A 19,177-nucleotide genomic window follows, 5' to 3' on the forward strand; every position below is an offset into this window, starting at 1 on the left:
CCGAAATATTAGACCTTCAAGAACCTTTTCTCGCCATTTTCACATCGAACCAAAGAGTAAGATTTTAAGCAATTACCTGCCTTCCTTTCCTTTATTCTCAAAGTGGTTGCAACCTCCAGAGGTAATGTGCTTCTCCCTTCATTCTTAGAGTTCCAGAGTTTGGGTTTTAGTTTTTAAGTTCACTTGCGAGTCAATTTCGTAGAACATTTCTGAATTGATAGAAAAGAGAATTTGTAAATCTCCCACTTATTTTTATAAGTTTGTCTCTAATTTGAAGTGAAAGCCCTAGTTTTACTATAAGAGTGTTGTGTGACACATTGCAGTTGAAGTTTATTCTACAAGAAAACACTTTGTTTTTCCCTTCCTCATTCACATAAATCTTGCTTTAAAATGGTGGTTTTATCTTAGTAGGGTAGAGGTATTCCCATTCTAACCAAGTTTTGAATTGCTTGTTTGAAATTAATAACTAATCCATGAAGTGGCCTTAAGAACCATCCAAAAATCACTCCAGTTCAAGTCGCAAATAGGACTACGATTTGATGACAAACATTTTGTCGTAATTGCAATTCATGACTGAATTATGTACATTCAGCTCAAAATCCTAAACTCAGGCAAAACTACTTGCATCCAGTGCTCCAAAGGACCTTGAGCCTTAAAAGATGTTCTCACCTTTTGAACTCTGTACCTTTGAACTTTCACCTCTGACCTTAAAAGGCAAGTATTTATCTCTTAAATCCCGTGAGCAGATTATACAGGGACACAAAGCTCTAAAGGAAATTCAAAATGGCGACCAAGACGTAAGGACCATCTGCACTAACTTCCCATCTTAGAACAACATTTAGTTGTGACATGAGAGGAAAATATAGTTCTTTCTCTGTTCACTCATCATATATTCATCCACCACTCACTCATGAGAACAGCCACATTCTCAGCAGAAAAGTAAACCCTTCAACAACAAAATTGTTAAAAAGCCTAATTTTGGCTCTAAAATCTTTATTCCTTTCACTTATTTCTGAATTCAACATAATTTTAAAAATGGTAAGGTATCAAACTAATGTTAACTCAAAAGTAAGTGAGAATAGAAAATGGTCAAAAATTTTAAAAACTTGAAGCAAAATACATGGAGTAACAAATTGTTCTTTAGGCATGTTAGGTGGGAGTGAGGGGCCTAATTTGAAGTATCCAATCTATAAAGAATTAGGACTTTGCATAAAAAATGTTTTTACTGCTTGGACACAATCCTTGATTTAAAAACCAATTTTATTACAAAACCAGGAGGACTCTGTCAGTGTGTTCAGTTTTGAACTTGAAGATCCGGCATCGGAAAAACAGCAGCCAATCAAAGAGGAGGCTGAACCAAGCTCAAAACAAGCCCTGCCCCTTGAGGAACCCAAACCCAGCCCCAAACAGGCCCCACCCGCAACCCTAATCCAGACAAACGGCATGTCGGAAGGGGGTGAGGTGCCTAGCGAGGGGCACAAGGAAAGCGCAAACGGTTCAGCCGAGAACGTAAGCTTTATATAACGGTGACTGTTTTGTTGTTTCCCAGCAATGTGTGTGTGCTAGGCGTTCTACAAATCCTTCTCTCCTTCCCCCAGCCTTCTCTCATAGCTTCCCGTATTGTTGTCTCTTTGGAAATGTCTGTGTATTTCTGTATGCCATTTTACTGCCTGAGCATGATCAGCTTTCAGTCACTTTTTAAGACTGCTTTATGTAACACCATTGGTACACAGGCGGCATTTGAATGAAACACAATCCCACAAATACATTCATGAAACTGGTGCTAGTCAAAGTGGTCTTCTGTATGCTCAAATCAGCCACACCAAACTGTCTCCCCCCAAAAAAAAAACAAAAAAAACAAAACAAAACAAAACAATAATAATACTAATAAATCAGTCAATAAAAATTCAAAATATATTTTAAATCATATTCGGTTTTATGGTTCTCACATTTGCACAATCTCAGTTTATAACCAATTCAAAATTAACTGCATGATAATTTCTGCTTACACTCTTCTTAAGCAAACTAACAATGTTAACTTTTGTAAGAAAACGATGGTATGTTTAAAACTTTTATTCCGATGATAAAATTATCCTGTTCTTAACCATCTTGCATCATTCTTACTTCTTTATCTTTCTGGTAATGAAACCAAAGATTCTTCAAAAGTGTCTGCAGCCGATTTTGCGATACGCTAAGATTAATCCTATCTCGAGTGGGGACGAGTAACCCATCCTAACTTAGGATGGGTTCAATGCGTCCTAACGTCTTTGGATATGGAACTTATTTTGCCCAAGTCCTAGGATTAATCTTAAGTTAGGAAGACTTTAGTGAAATCGGCAGCTGGTCCTTTGACCATTGGCCTGAGGGTCGATTTTACAAAGAGCTAAGGAGAGAAGATGTTGAAGAAATCATTCCTAGAAGCAAACACAGTGTGGGTGACTGCGCCTTTCCTGTCACATTCCCCCAGCAGGGTATGGAACAGTCTTCCCAACAACATCAGACAATCATCTACAGATTTTTAAGACATCACTCAAATCTCACCTGTTTACAAGAGCTTACTGTATGGCACCATGAGCAGTGATTATGAGTGTTGGAATATGGCGCCATATAAATGTTCTGATTGATTGATAGAGTAGTTTGGTGGGTGTTTTAAGTAAGTGTTGTTGGTTCAAGGCTGGAGTTGTAATGTTGCTCATTGTCGGTTCAGCCGAAAACGAAGGCAAAAGAAGTGCAGGAATAAAGACCTCCAAGCCTCCACTTGTATTAATCATCTGCTTCTCTTTCAGGCGACTCCGCTATCAATTTATCAGCAGTTTCATCTTCAATTATTTAATTATTTTCTTCAAACTTGTTGGAGCTTCTCAGAGGAGGTCTTACACTCATCAGTCAAGCTTAATTTTTTGGGGTTTTTTTTCAAAGGAACACTAGGAAAAAAACTCATCTTGTCAACTCATCTTGTGAGTTTGCTGAAATTTAAGGAAATTTTTTGGAGTTGAAAAGCTGCATAATTGTGTTGATGAATGTGGGGAAGTTTAAGATATTATTGTAATTATTTTTATTTTCTTGAGGGATGGGGGTCTAATTGGGTCCTAAATCAAACATCTATGCTCATGTTTTTAGTTTTGCAGCCTCCCTAAAAGTCATTCTTCTTAATCTCCCCTTTTGTTTTCTTATCCAGATGAGGCAAATTCAAGAAAAAACAACAGGGAAAAAGTCACAAGTTTGCTCCCTCATGTAGTAGGGCTAGTAGCCGTTACCATAGAACCAGGTGCAGCATAAACTTCCCTAAGTCCTTTGAAGCAATAATCTTAACCATCCTACTGCATGTTCTTTGTTCTTTTTCTCTCTACACAATTGGTGTTCTTGACTCCTTTATCTGTTGCTATGCTCTTCACTAAAACAAACCTACAACTTCATTGGCTTAATTTCATCCAGCTACAAAATTTGCAATGCGCAGGAAACTATTGGCATTCGGGTTGTCCAGGATTACTTTTTCTTCACCTCATATTCTTTTCTTGAACACAAACCTCAACATCTTAAAGACGGTGTCTCGCTTCAAAATTTTGCATTGCTCTCATATTCCAAAATGACCACTCAGCTTCTCAACAAATATACTGCCTAATCACATGCTCCAACTGTTGTAATCATCTTTGACTCACTGCATTCAATCATCGGATGCTAGGGTGCTGAATTCTTGTGAACTTAAGGGGTCTTAAATTTGAGAAATATCAGATCTGCAAAAGGTGACGACAAGACAGTGTCTCTAATGCTGAACACTCAGCTAACACACTTCAATTTCCTTTTCACATTTCTTAAGATGTTGTCAAATATTTTCTTTTGTGAAATCGTTGAATGTCTTGTTCCCGATCTTCCCTGGATGTGTTTTGTTTTGTTTTGAAGCATGTACTAATCAGCATTCCAAATAGTGGGAGGGATATTGTCAAACCAATTCTAGGCTCAATTTTATGACTCTGATTACGGTGGAACTCTGCTCTTACAGCACTTCACACGCAGTAAGCAAAGAGTTCGGAGGTAAGAAGGGCCATGAAATTGGGTCCTGCTCTTATCAGCTGTTTGCACCTCTGACTGTTGCATGTGATATTTCTTTTTTTTATGTGAAATTGGCATCACGGGATAACAAATATTATTGTTATTGTTATATCATCAGTTCTATTGTGTACATCTACATTTGTAAAGGATTAAAACAATTGAACTGTTTCAAAATCCAATTGCATACTTTCTCTAATGTTCTGGAAACATTTCAATTTGAACTGGTGTTGAAGTTGGCTGTGAATGGACAAAGAACTAACTGCATCGGAGCTTTTGTTTTGCATAACATCTGTTTCAACTCGTAGACAATCAGTGGAGAAACGATAGAAGGGGGTATGGGGACAGGTATCACTCAGAACCCCCTCCTTTTTCCCGTAAAACAAGATAAAATAAGTGCACAAATGAAGGGGTTGCTACATAAATTAGCACCCCTAAAAAATACAAAATTATTGTAAATAAATAACAAGTAAATATATAAATAGCATGAACATTATAAAAACTGAATACAATCACGTACACAGCCTGTTTAAAAAAATAAATACAAACATTTCTCTCTGTCTTATTTTGATTTTAAATGTTTTTTTTCCGAACTGACTCTGATGTATTCTCTTGCTACAAATCCTGAAGCCTCTCTCTATCTTGCCTCGCTAACCCAATCACAAACTAAAACCTGCCTTTCCTTTAAAGCCTCACTTCTGCTGGGAAATATAAACAAATAAATAAGTCCACTTTAACTAACAAGCTGCCGCTGAAAAATGCAAGCTTTGTCTTATTGTGTATTATTATTATGGGGGTTCAGGATGCACACACGCTTTGTCTTCTTTGCAAGCCCAGCGAAGTGTTTGTCAGTTTCAATGATGACATTTTGTATTTTTCGATTCAGGACTCGCACATGGCTTCCACAGTCTAATATTCGCGGTCGTCTGTTATATTTAAAAAAAAAATTGTGGTTTCTAGGGTTGCTTTGCTTTATTTGCATCTATAAAGATGTCATTAAAATAAGATTGCGCAATGTGCCACTCGAAGCTGAATCCATTCAGGCGACTCCTCCACAGAAATTTGCATTACATTTTCAAGGATGTTTACTTTCTGCCACTGCACACCTCTAACCTTACTAACACTAAATCCTAAACTAATGTAAAAACGATTGTTGTTTTTGTGAGACTGTTAGACTGTATCCGAATTAACGGCTACGGCTGTTGCTTAGAGTGTTGCTAAGGATATCCTATACTTCAATGTATGAGGATGCAGCACTCATAGCCGTAGCCGCCAATTGGGACACAACCTGACTCTGAGAGCTTTGTCCCAATGTGAGCCACTTCTTTAAGACAGTTCAATCTTTTCAGTTTGAAGGATTTATTAGTCTAGGAGTAACTCCACATGAGATTGTGGTCATCGAATTAGATCGTTCATTTAAAAACAAATCCAACCCGCGAAATAGGTACTTAAACTTGGCAGCCGTACCAGATTATTTTGAGACAAATTCTTCTCACTCTTGTTGTATACACTAAAGTTATTAGTTATGTTATTAATATTTTAATTGATTTGATTTGATTTGACTGAGCACTACTATTCTTTGACTAGCCCCGGTAGTTTCTTGCACTCACTCACAATCATTTGCACTGTTTGCGATTTGCTGTGTTGCACGTTCCAACTTCAAACACTTGCACAACCTTCGGACCTTCGTTTCTAAGCGAAAGGTCCAAAAGTACCAAATCATACCGATTAAACTTATAAATCTTGTTTGAAAAGTATTATCATCTTGTTTGAAAAGTATTATCATTTTGGGAGTTCCATGTATGTGTGTTTTTTTCGTTGGGTGGGGGGGCAGGGGGGAGGGATCATAGTTTGGAGCAGAAACATTTCATTGACTAGTGTGCATCTTGAAATGTGTATTTTGTCATTTGTTTTATTTATTTATTGGGGTTTGTTTTCGCTGATCATGCGCAAGGTTTCATCGTTTTGTTTGCTTTATTTTGTTGTCGGAACACATCAAAATTGGTTTACATTTTATCAAGGATTTGCTGATCGTTCATTATCAAGCTTATTTCTATTGTGGCAATTAAAGTAAGCGTTGGTTGTTTGTGATATTTTCTTCAAATGCTTTTTACTCAGCTTTGATAGTAACTCGGACAGAAGTATTTCTCTTGAAGATTGCTTCCGTTTTTTGTTTGAAAGTCTAATTAGGAGGAAACTTTATGTGAAATTACAAGTCTACTGTCCTTGCTTAATGGTCTTCTTGAGTCCTGTTTATGTCTCGTCCTTTCATGTCTGTACATGTATTTGTTTGTACATTTCATTATTTTGATGTGTTGTCATGTTATTGTCAATTTGTGTTGATCTGGAATTGTTTTTAATTGATGTTAAATATGCATCGGGATAACATTTGTGTTTTTACAAATCAACCGATGTGTGTTAAGCACCATACACTCAGTACTTTCCCCGGAGTCCTTTGAACAAAAATCTACAGGCATTAAAATTATTACTTGGGTGGGATTCAAACCCTGACACAACCTACGTGCAAGTTCAGTGGAGTAGTGGTAAGACATCTCTAGACATCTCATGGGTTTGATTCCCTTCCAAGGAAGTTGCTAGTGGATTTTAGTCTTAGGACCTGGGGATCAGTGCAGAGTATACGGTGCATAATACACATCGGTGTAAGGGTAAAACACAAACGGAACACTTAATTGTGGAGTGCTTGTGGTTGTTTTTGATGAGGTGAATTTTTATGAAACATATTTTGATGAACCAAGTTCCTTGGTTGCTTTTGGGGCATTTTGGAACAAAGTTCAGGAAAGGGCAAAAGCCTGCGACTGGATGGAAGGATGTAAAAATTTGAAGTCAAAATTTCAAATGCCTCACTAAAAACAAACCAAAAGTACTCATGAGGAATCTAGACCATGAAAGGCAAATCTTAAATGGAGGTTGATCTGAATTGACAACATTTGGCAGAAGTACAGTGAACAATTTTTAAGGGCCCAATTTCATAAAAGCTAATTAAGCGGGAAATATTGCTTAGTGACAAATTTTATGCTCAGCAAAAGTGAGCAGGGATACCCATCCTAGAAGGCGCATCAGACAAGGCACTTTGGCTGGCTGGTAACCTTAATCTGGTTAGCAAAACTGTATTGTGCTTAGCAGCTTTTTATTCTCGTTAAGCAGCTCTGTGAAATTGGGCCGGGGGAGAGGTTGTGAGGACATTGATTTTGTCTGTGTGGTAAAAGTGGCGGGAGTGGGGGAAACTATATGTGAGAGGTTGAAGACATTGAAAAGGTGATGAATCTTGACAGAAATACTCTCTCTCGTCATACTAAGCTAAAATGTTGACAAGTTTGGACAAACCTCTTTCAGTTTGTAAAATCAATTTTCTTGGTTCTTATGCTTTTGTTTTGTCTTCTTTTAACCCACTGATTGTACGACTGCAGAAGATGGTGAAGGAAGGAAATGGAAAGGTGGTCCAGGCAAATGGAGGAGGAGGAGGAGGTGGAGATAAGACAGAAGGAGGAAGTCGAGCTTGCTCCGTCATGTGAGCCCTAGCAACCAAGACATGGACTTAAGACGAATTAATCATTGAAACACTGAACACAGTTTGTTGTAAAGCAAACATTATTATTCCTCACTCAAGCGTGGAATATGGAAAAATAAAGCGCTTCTGCATCCCACAATCAATGACACCAGAGGCCAAGTTGGTTATGGGACGCAGACGCTCTATAATTTTTGTATTCATTGTGTGTGATAGTGAATTTAGCTTCAAGCAAACTTGACTCACAACTTTTAAGACAAAGTGTGGTGCTGGAAAAGCTGTACAATTTGCGTATACGCAGAATGAGAACAGCACAATACAGAGGGTGTGATACACGCTTATATCACAACTCTTGTTGCTACGGGTCAACCAATCTGAATCAAGGATTTAAAGTTGTTTGAAGGCAAAAGCATTAACTTTTTTTATCTTGGTTATAACTTACAGTCATCACTCTTCCTTCCAAATATGTCCATTTTTGCATGATACAAGTTTTGCTGTATGAGCAGCATTGTGATATGGTTTTCCTATGTATATTTTTTGAGAATTCCTTTTATGGAGCGTAACAAATTAGACACAAGTATATATATATTCTGATTATAGTTCCTGATTGGATGTTCCACATCAGAAAGTATGTCATCCTGAAAAGTAGATAAAAACTTCACGTCCGATATATATTTTTATGTTGAATCCAAAACAAAAGTTTTGCTATTCATTTAAATCTTGAGTATTCTTAAATCCAGTAACTGCCCATAAGGAATATGTGTTATTTATAAACACTATTCATCAGCATAATTGCGCAGTGATTTTAGTTGGTACTACAATTAAATTGCAATTTGTCTCAGTATTTTGTTTGCGGAAACGCAAGACTAATTATGTTACCAAGTAAAACCAGATGTTGTATATATTTTTGTAGCTTTTAATGATCACAGAAAATATTGAATCAAATTTATTCAGTGGAGTTATATTTTTTGAAAACACATTATTATAGAAGCTTTTTTTTTTATTTAGGTGCACTCTCTAACGTATATATTTACTAAAAGATGGGTTCACTTCAGAACAGTTGTACATAAATATTTTTCTTATAGTTTACCGGTATTTAGTTATTGACATTTTTTTATGAGAGGAATGTGAAAAGAATTATTCAAACACAAAACAACGGAATAGTGCTTTCAATTTAAACAGCTAGACTCAGTTTTTTTTGACACTGCTTGAAGCTTTTAAGCCTCAAAAGGCAGTTCCAAAGAGAACGCCATAGCAAGAGAACGCAATGCCATGAAACTGGTCCAAGGGAAATTAAATGTAAGGATACTGGTGCCTTATTACTTTTTCATATAATTAATGTTCATAAGTTGTTTCAAGGAAGGTGAGCTTTTTACTTAGTATTCATTTCTATTTTGTACTCGTAGACTTCAGGTATAAATTACTTTGAATTTGTACGAAAGCACTTTGTTATTTTCTTAGGAAATCATTCTGTTGAAGAAATTTAAACTAAATGTGAAGCCATATCCACATTGGCGGCTCTGGCAGTCAGAAGGAGTGTTGCTAAGGATGTCCTATACTTCATTGCAAGATGATGTAGAGATATAGCTGCAGCCGTTGACTTTAATTTCTGAAACACTGTGTACGTAGGTTTTGGCACTGTGTGCATATTATTTCATATTGAGGATTGCTTGTGATTATGTCAACTCTGTCCTTTAAGATAAAAATTGTTTTTGGTTTTAACAAAGCCACCAATAAGCATTAAGCAACTGGTTGAAAAGGTGAACCCACCCCCTTTAAAAATGGCTAAATAAATAGTGTTTACCGATTTATTTAAGTCAAATTTCAATTTGTATTTTCTAATATATATAAAAAACTTCTGCGATTGGAGGTGGAAGTATGCAATGAGATATTATGGGCAGAGATACAATGTTTATCAAGAAAATGTGCTTTCAATAATTATACGATTGCTATTTATATCTTGGATTTTAATTAGCCCTCAATCATTATTTAATTGAGATTCTTAATTGCTACCGTCCATAAAACCATAAATGAAATTGACCTATCTGTTTAAAACCTTTATGATTAGAATAATAAAATAAATCGCTATTTTGGATGAAGATATAAACTTATAAAGCCTATCAAGTATTTTTATTTAAACATAAATTGTAAAAACTTTCTGTGCAACTAAATCTGCAAACAAGAGCTTCAAGGAGGCCAGGTAGATGGAGGAGCATAAAAAAAAAACAATATAGAAAAGAAAGACATTGTAAATTAATGTAACCAGTCGACTTTGCAAATGAATTTGCAAATTCATGTTAACTACTTGCTTTATTCGTGAATGAAAGAGGAGTTTAATAGAGACAAAACCTATTGGAATGGAATGTCCAGTGCCCCGCCTCGGTCATTTCTTTGTTTGTAAAATTCCATGCTCATGCAAGCGTTACACGAGTTAGAAGTTATTCCTGCACTTGTCACCGGGAAGAAGGTTCTTACTGTAGAGACGGTGCTGTTATTTCTTGGTTTTCCTTCGTTTCTGAAGTTCAGCCACATTCATTTTCCTCCCGTTATATTACAACATTGTTGATGATGACACACACCACCCACCCGATGACAGAAGAATATCTCGGTGAGTTCAGTAGAATGTAACTTTTTGCTGTACATTGTAACTGGTGATATTCACATCTAGAAATGCCGATGTATTGAACCCAGTTTTCGAGATAAGTTGGTTGGACTATGAAGGTAGGTCAAAGGTTTGGGCCTCATTATCGTGATACAGATATAGCTAATAAATAGAAGTTTGATATTAGGTATACTTGGATTCTGGGTATTCCCTGGTATCACTGAACACTTAAAATTATAGGCATAAAGTTTAGGAAACCTTTTTGTAATTTATTACAATGACAACTCTATATAGGGTATATGCCTACATACTGCACATACACATGCCTCAGCAACCATGTTTAAAATGAGGCGCCCTACCCTTTCCCCCAAGGTTAGGATTCCTTTCTATAATTTATTACAACAACGACTCTAGGCAGCCGCGGATCCCGGGGGGGGGAGGCGAGAGGAAAAATTCCTTTTCATTTAAATTTTCTGTATCGGGAGTATCACAAGGCCCCCAACAATATTGTGTGGACAAACTTTTACTGCATTATTTGTATTACTTTTAAGTAATTTCAGAATGATGAAGTTAAGGGTCCAAGAAATGTCTCTGAAAAGGCCTTAGATTGCACCAGGGAGCATATACGACATAAAATTTTCCACGTACACATGCATCAGCAACCATGTTTTAAAATATGGCGCCCTTTAATTTCCCCCAAGGTTACAAAGCGCAGATATAACAAAGAAGTCCAAACTCAAGATGTTCCAATGTAGAGTGAAACAAAACAGTCAAGTTTTTCTGTATAAATGAGCCTTAAAAGTAGTTTATTGAATAGTCAAAGTGTAGTTGCACGAAGATGTGATGGTAATGAGTTCAATAGATTTGGAACAGCAGCAAAATGCACATGAACCAGCTCAAGAGATGGTGCGAGATTCGGCCAGAAGGTCCTATAAATAATATGTCTGATGGTGACTGGTGAGCAAGAGATTTGAAGACATGTTGGCAAGAAAGTTTGAAATCAATTCTGTTTGTGATGGGCTGCCAGTGCAATTTCTGAGTAATGGTGAAATGTTGTCATCTGAGTAATGGTGAAATGTTGTCATGACAACCGGTCTTACAGATGAGTCTGGCTGCTTTATTCTAAACTTTCTGGAGCCGATTTATTTTTGCCTTTGTGATTCCTTTCAAAAGCGAGTTGCAGTAATCTAGTCATGACAGCACAAGTGATCTAATAACGGAATGACATGTATCCTCATCAATGTATATGGACGTATTTTGGCAATATTTCGTAGGTGAAAGTTGATGTTCTTATTACTCAGTTGTGAAACACGGTAGAGTTTCTAATTAGAGGTTCGCCGTGGTCGAGCAGAAATTAGTATTTTCGTTCATGTCTATTTATTGGCATCTCTAATAATTTATTCCAGTTGTCCAAACTTTGGCCTGTCATTGTTGCATCTGTGGTTGTTATCTCTGGCTGGCCTTATATATTTCCCTGGAACTCTGTCATTTCTCAGGTATGACGAAGTTCAAGTTATTGAATTATATACAGACTCTTATGTGAATTTTTCCCACTACAGTCGATGATAATTATTGGGCATCATAACGAGATCTCAAATTCTCTTTATTTCACATAATACTTTATTCAGAGGTGATTTATCCATGTCGCAGATCATGTCATGAACTTTTTATTAATCACGTCTTAGAACTGATTAATTTAGTTTATCATTACTGCATGCCCTTCTTGCAACTTGGTCAAGATTAGTATGTTTAAGATGTATTTTTTAAATGTTAATATCAGCTTTTTTTTAAATGTTTTATTTTTGTACACGGCCCCCTTTCTGGTAGCCTTGTTTGATACCCCTGAAGACAAAGCCGTCGATTTCACAAAACTCTTCCCAACTTAAAGGAACACGTTGCCTTGGATCGGTCGAGTTGGTCTTTGAAAAGCGTTTGATATAAAATGCACATGGGTAGAAAGATGTTGTAAAAGTAGAATACAATGATCCACACAAACATGCCTCGAAATTGCACGGCTTTCCTTTAACCTCGCCGACTAACACGGTCGGCCATTTATGGGAGTCAAATATTTGACTCCCATAAATGGCCGACCGTGTTAGTTCGCACAGTAAAAGGAAAACCACGCAATTTCGAGCCAACTTTGTGTGGATCATTGTATTCTACTTTTAAAACATCGTTCCAATCATATGCATTTTATAGAAAACGGTTACAAAACGCTTTTTATAGACCAACTCGTCCGATCCAAGGCAACGTGTTCCTTTAAGACTAATCTTAGGACTAAGGACGAGTCCCAACCCTGCACTGTAGCATGCAGACCTTAAGATTAATCCTAAGTTAGGACGAGTTACTCGTCTTAACTCGAGATAAGACGAGTCCTAACTCTTTGTGAAATCGACCCCAGGTGCTTCATGGGATGAGAGTTTAAATAAAACCAAATCCAAAACTTGGGATCCAAGTTCCCCGTTACTTAAATCCAGACACGGACAGAACATTTTAATAAGGAATCTAGACTTCTTCTAATTGTACACTTTAAGACGATTTCACACTCCTAAAAATAATGTCTGTCAAATTATCAAGACTCAAAAACAAACTCATTTTAAAACAGACTCGTTAACAAAATGCACTACATTATTAAAAAACTTTTTATTCTGAAAATGGTTTAAAATTTTCCCCACTATATAAAAAACGACTACAAAAGTATGATCTATTTCTTCTATCGGACGGAATTACAGATAATTATTTTAAGAATTAAATTATATCAAAAGATACCATATAAAATATTTCAATTTCTATGTTTTCATTAGTTATGTACATATCTCTCTAAAATAGAAACTAACTCTGTATGCAAACGATTATGTACACATGTCATTGTATAAAACAATTCCTACTTTGCAGAATCCATTAATCATATTTCACATATTTAAGGGTCTGTATTTGTTTGGTAATGACTTTGAAAACTAATGGCAACTAAAAGCAGCTTTGTATATTATAATGAATTGTAAGAAACTTTTCGCTTCAGAGTACTGCGGTTATGAAAAAAGATATCTTGTTAACTTTTTATCCCAAAAGTGTTGAATTTGAGACGCTTTTCTGTCCCGCATTTCGAGTGTCAAAACCTACACAAAGGAACCTATCATGTTCTGCATCTGCAAGGGTTATGGGAGTGTTGCCATTTCTTGCATTGTATGCACAAACATGTTGTGTCACTAAACAGCTAAAGTGAATGGAAGTTCAAACAGACACGTACATTGCCCTGAAGTCGTCATTCAATCGGTTTGGGTACTTCTTGTACTACACAAAACACAAGCTTACATTTACATTAAACTTAATACATAGTTGATGGATAATGTTGGTAGAAATCTTCCCTTAAAAATTACTTGCCGAGGTGCAGCAAAATTTGAGAAATGAGTGAAACAATATCACAAAAATTATTATAGCATGTACATTGGAATGAACTCTCCTGAAAACATTGCTTTGTAAGTTTAACTTTTTTTCTCAAAAACTTAACTTCTACAGATAAGTTATATATACATCTTCACTCACAGTGAGTAGGGATTCATGTCATGGCCAAACACTACAAAAGGTATCAAAACCCTTTAAAGAAGTGTCAATTGCTATAAGGGTACTGGACACTATTGGTCATTACTCCCAAAAAATTGTTAGCATAAAAACTTACTTGGTAATGAGCAATGGAGAGTTGTTAATACTATAAAACATTGGAAGAAATGACTCACTCTGAAGTGATGTAATTTTTGAGAAAGGGGTAATTTCTCAATCAAATACAAAATCACTTCAGGCCTGAAGCCTTTCTTCGGCATCTCAAAGCACACAAATTTGTTTGCGCAACAAGGGTGTTTTTTCTTTCATTATTTCCTTGAAACTTTGATGATCAATTGAGTCAAACATTCAACAGATTTGTTGATTTTTGCATAATTGTTATGATGGATACACCAAGTGAGAATACTGATGTTTGACAATTACCAAAGGTGTCCAGTGTTTTTAAATACAGAATGAATCCAAGCTTGAATGAATCCTACCCTTCCCTATTCCTCGACCGGTTTATTCTCTCCCCAGAAGTCTTTCTCTGAGTACTCGTTGGTCGTCGGTTGTTTCTTCATCTCTTCCATGAGTTGATTCAGTAGCTGTTTAGACTGGTACTTGTGAATGATGGCCTTGATAACACCAAAGACTAGCAGTAGGAGGCACAGGGAACCAGCTATGATACCAGCGATTGCAGCTGCACTCAGACCAGTCTCATCGATGACCGTCACTAAAAGGAATTAACACAACGATATCATTTGGGTCCATTTTCATTAAGATGTTAAAGCAGAAAATACTGCTGGACAAATTTTCTTGCTAAGCAAAAGAATTAGTCGGGCACCAGCCACAACAATGTAAAGTTAATGTAGTTTGGGCTAATATTCTGATTCTGCTAAGCAATGCCATTCTTTTTGTGCTTAAAGGCTCTATCAAATTGGCCCCCGATATTATTGTAAATCAAGCTGAAATCCCTTTAAAAATTACAAGTTGCATATTTGTAAAAGTTTTGATAAACCATGTAATATATTACATAATCAACTTCATGCAAAGTGTGTTTCCAATCGGTGTATCACTTTCAAATGTCTACAGGTTTGTCAGTTTATGTACAACCGTAGATGGTGGATTACATAAAGTGCTTACACTGCCAGCAACTGATTTGTTAGCAAAAAAATAACAATTCTGTTATGTTCTTTGTAGCTGGCAAATAAATTCTACGCTCACAGCTTACCATCACAGTCTGTCTCATCACTGTTGTCTCCACACATGTTGTATGAGTCACACTTTAAGGCCATGTCGATGCATCTGCTGTTGTTACAGCCAAACTGCTCTGATGTGCATGGCGCTTCATGAACGCAAGAGAAAACACATTAAATTTTAATTTTAAATATGTTTCATATGTAAAAACGATGAAAATATTAACCAATCGCAGCAACACTTAAGCAGCAATTGGTGCTTATCACCTAGAAGGATTAGCAGGATATCATTTTGTGGGTCGAATGGTGTATTATTAGCAAGTAATTGTAACCTCACTCTTTCACAGGCATACTTTTGTTGTGCTTAAGACATTTTGTGTGCTTCACCAGCTCTATGCAATTTTTAAAATATTTTAAAAGCTAACTCTGCTTACTGAGTATACTTACCATAAGTAAACACTGAGTAGAATATCTCAAAGCCATTTGTGCTGCCGCTGTCGTCAGACACAAAGTCAAAAGTCAAGCTGTTGCTCTGAGAGGCAATATCAGCAATCTGCTTCCTACCACAGAGCGTTTCCGTTAGCGGGATGGAACGATTCAACCCGTCGTAAACCGTCAGGTGATCTACACACGCTCCACCGATTGGCTCCTCTAGGTTGAAGCGGAAGAAACGCAGTAGGAATCGACTGCCTTCGGTGGTGGTGAGCACTGTGGTGCAGTCGATGTTGTTGTTGTAGAGCAAACGACTGTCTGGCTCGATGAAGCCACCACTACTTGCTTGCACAGTGGCATTGCAGTTAGTTGTGAGGTAAACTGATGCAGTCACCACCCAAAAAAGAAATTAGAAACACTGTTAAAGGTTTCTTTTTTATAGATCAACCGTGCCCTCCACAGAAAACGGAACAACAAAAACTCACAAGTAATACATTTACAAATATATCATTTAAAAATAATCAAATTTCAAAACAATTGGTATACATTTTGAAAGGGTGCGATTGTTCATACGGTGTTTATTTTGTTGGGGTGACAATGAAAGAGTCATCCTTGGGGGGGGGGGGGGTAGTCAGAAACCTCTCCTAAGAATCAGTTCTGAAAAAGGGTCTTTCTTGTTTGAAAAAAAACCAATGTTGACTAGCTCTGTCTCCACCTGTAACCTGAACATCCCTCATCAAGTTGTCTTACCTATTGAAACAGCACCAGCATGACACACCATCAATAAACATCCAAGACTTGCTACGAGGAGGATCCCAAGCAACTTCATCCTGGCCAGATTCCTCTACTTAGGTTTACTTTCTTGAGTGGATGCAGGGGCGGGGGTCAAAAGAATCCTGAAATAATTAAACAATTCACAAGCAATGTTTCTGTGTACTGTCAGACTGTATCTGCTTTAAATATAAGAATGTAGAAATAAATAAATACACATTAAATTTTGGTTTAGGACACAGAATTTTTTTTATATCAACCTCTACTTTTTAACTGGTCACAATTCATATTGTACAATTCAACTTTTTTAATTTTGTAATTAATTCAAGTTCAAGGAAAACCATACAAAAGAAAGTGAGTAAACACGCAGCCTCAGACAGACAGAGGTCTTGGCCTAGGCGTCCCTTAAAAAGTTTTCATTTGACTGCAAGATTTTTCCAATTGCCCTTATAAAAACAGATGTAATTCCACGTCTTGGTGAAAACCATATGGAGGTAGAAATAGCCAAATCATAATTTTAAATTATAAATTCTGTTTTGTTATCATTATTATTAATGATTTTAGGGGTTGAACAAAGAATTGACTAGAGTGGGATTCGAACCAACGACCTCCGGATTAACGTGCAGGCGCTCTACCAACTGAGCTATCTAGCCCTATATTGGCAGTGTCCCTATTTTGTCAATATCTTTATTATTAATATTAGAATTAGTTAGAATTAGATAAGATAGACATTCAGTTTAATTTAATTTAAGGATATATTGTTGCATTTAAACCTAAGTTTCACCAGCCCATGTTTCAATACTCTCATAAAGGCACAATTGAGATAGTCCAAAAGAGTGATCGAGTGACACTCGAACCACTCTTTGTTACGGTCCCGTAATGTCCGGAATTTGGACAACACTTTCTCCGCAATAAACTAAACTAAAGCCTTCTCACACTCTCTCCCCCTCCATTTGCGTAAGTTCATAGACGAAGAAGAAGATAGAGTTCTACATCATGACTCACCTTGCTGTATAAAATTGTTAGTTCGTAAAAAAAACCGCAAGAAACCAAAACAATATCCCCTAATTAAACGAGCGTCAAGTTTTGATGGTCGCCATGTTGAATCGCTGACTGTGCGCACAGAGGACTAATTCATTTTTAAAGCAGGGGTGTATCTTTACGTCCAAAACAGCAAATTTATCAACCAAATAACAATTCCTCAAATTTCAAGGTTAAAATTAATCATGAATACCTGATTCTACAATTTTAAATATTTGTAAACCTCAACCATTGATATTTAATCTTAATTTGAAAACATTACTCCCAAAACAAGCACTCGTAACAATACTTAACCCTTCCAAATTAGTGGACTGTACCCTACTTTAGCAACATTGTTTACCATGGTTTCCAAGTGGACAGCTTAAAGTGACTTGAGATTGACCGTATTGGACCTTCAAAACATACCTGTTAGTTCATAATGTTTGAAAAAATTGCCAGAGTCCTGGTTAGGCCTTTTCGGGGCCCGTGCATGCTCTGTGGTGTATTATAATCTTAGGCCATTGAAGAAGAAAAACCGAACAACTTTAAAAAGCCTCCAAAATTTGAGCTAAAGTTGTAAATTTGGGAGAGCCCCGCCAGCCCAGTTGTTTCTTAGTTGATTCTGATAAAAGAAGACATGCTCTATCAAGTGATTTTTATTTCGTTGATTTTTTGGAATGATCATAGAAATAGATTGTTTCAAAAACTGGGTCAAAGGTCACGAAAAACTTATTACGCTGATATAAATTATGTTTGCCTCTGGAAGCCTAATATAAATAATAATCACGTATGATTAGAGCGAATACCCAACGGCCCACATTTCCCATAAACAAATTGTGAACTTGTTCCGTTGACCAAGGGCGTTTTATTTACATTATTACAACCATACACAAGTCAATGGGAAACTACACAACCATACACAAGTCAATGGGAAACTACACAACCATACACAAGTCAATGGGAATTGACACAACCATACACAAGTCAATTGGAAACTACACAACCATACACAAGTCAATGGGAATTGACACAACCATACACAAGTCAATGGGAAACTATACAACCATACACCAGTCAATGGGAAACTATACAACCATACACAAACTCAATGGGACACTTCACAACCATACACAAGTCAATGGGAAACTATACAACCATATACAAGTCAATGGGAAATTACACAACCATACGCCAGTCAATGGGAAACTATACAACCATACACAAGTCAACGGGAATTGACACAACCATACACAAGTCAATGGGAAACTACACAACCATACACCAGTCAATGGGAAACTACACAACCATACACAAGTCAATGGGAATTGACATAACCATACACAAGTCAATGGGAATTGACACAACCATACACCAGTCAATGGGAAACTATACAACCATACACAAGTCAATAGGAATTGACACAACCATACACAAGTCAATGGGACACTTCACAACCATACACAAGTCAATGGGAAACTACACAACCATACACAAGTCAATGGGAATTGACACAACCATACACCAGTCAATGGGAAACTATACAACCATACACAAGTCAATGGGAATTGACACAACCATACACAAGTCAATGGGACACTTCACAACCATACACAAGTCAATGGGAAACTACACAACCATACACAAGTCAATGGGAATTGACACAACCATACACAAGTCAATGGGACACTTCACAACCATACACAAGTCAATGGGAAACTACACAACCATACACAAGTCAATGGGAATTGACACAACCATACACCAGTCAATGGGAATTGACACAACCATACACAAGTCAATGGGACACTTTACAACCATACACAAGTCAATGGTAAACTACACAACCATACACAAGTCAATGGAAATTGACACAACCATACACAAGTCAATGGGAAACTGTACAACCATACACAAGTCAATGGGAATTGACACAACCATACACAAGTCAATGGGACACTACACAACCATACACAAGTCAACGGGAATTTACACAACCATACACAAGTCAATGGGACACTTCACAACCGTACACAACTCAATGGGAAA

General features: G+C 36.8%; 3 protein-coding genes across 8 annotated transcripts in view; 2 read left to right on the plus strand and 1 right to left on the minus strand.

Moving 5' to 3' along the window:
- Positions 1–10,140, plus strand: part of LOC139934759 (kinesin-like protein KIF28) — a 60,625-nt gene extending 50,485 nt beyond the window's left edge. For 2 of the 5 annotated variants that reach the window (XM_071929163.1, XM_071929162.1), the window contains 2 exons: positions 1,276–1,509; positions 7,476–10,140. In XM_071929163.1, the coding sequence (XP_071785264.1) occupies positions 1,276–1,509; positions 7,476–7,580 (339 nt within the window). In that variant the 3' untranslated portion in view covers positions 7,581–10,140. Of the gene's footprint in view, positions 1–746; positions 798–1,275; positions 1,510–3,178; positions 3,269–7,459 lie in introns of all 5 variants that reach the window. The other 3 variants (XM_071929164.1, XM_071929165.1, XM_071929166.1) reach the window with 3 other exon arrangements.
- Positions 10,135–19,177, plus strand: part of LOC139934758 (uncharacterized) — a 37,473-nt gene continuing 28,430 nt past the window's right edge. The window contains exon 1 of the mRNA XM_071929160.1: positions 10,135–10,181. The gene's annotated coding sequence lies outside the window, so the exon portion shown is untranslated. The remainder of the gene's footprint in view (positions 10,182–19,177) is intronic.
- Positions 12,427–17,233, minus strand: LOC139935331 (suppressor of tumorigenicity 14 protein homolog). Of its 2 annotated transcripts, none has more exons than XM_071929864.1 (5): positions 17,117–17,233; positions 16,091–16,201; positions 15,356–15,721; positions 14,944–15,057; positions 12,427–14,445 (listed from the first exon to the last, which is right to left on the minus strand). In XM_071929864.1, the coding sequence occupies exons 2-5, from the start codon at positions 16,167–16,169 to the stop codon at positions 14,219–14,221; spliced, it is 786 nt and encodes a 261-aa protein (XP_071785965.1). In that variant the 5' UTR covers positions 16,170–16,201; positions 17,117–17,233; the 3' UTR covers positions 12,427–14,218. The 2 variants fall into 2 exon arrangements, with proteins under 2 accessions (XP_071785965.1, XP_071785964.1); XM_071929863.1 differs by having other exon boundaries at positions 12,429–14,445; positions 16,091–16,236.

The sequence above is a fragment of the Asterias amurensis genome, chromosome 3 (assembly GCF_032118995.1).
Source record: "Asterias amurensis chromosome 3, ASM3211899v1".
In the NCBI taxonomy this organism is placed as follows: Eukaryota; Metazoa; Echinodermata; class Asteroidea; order Forcipulatida; family Asteriidae; genus Asterias; species Asterias amurensis.

Bases quoted from the DNA above. Each gene is read 5' to 3' on its own strand.
- LOC139935331 (XM_071929864.1), bottom strand. From the start codon at position 16,169: ATGAAGTTGCTTGGGATCCTCCTCGTAGCAAGTCTTGGATGTTTATTG. The intron at 15,722-16,090 runs GTAAGACAACTT...TGACTGCATCAG, and splicing joins TGCTGGTGCTGTTTCAATAG to TTTACCTCACAACTAACTGC. The intron at 14,446-14,943 runs GTAAGCTGTGAG...AATTCCTTTTAG, and splicing joins TGATGAGACAGACTGTGATG to TGACGGTCATCGATGAGACT.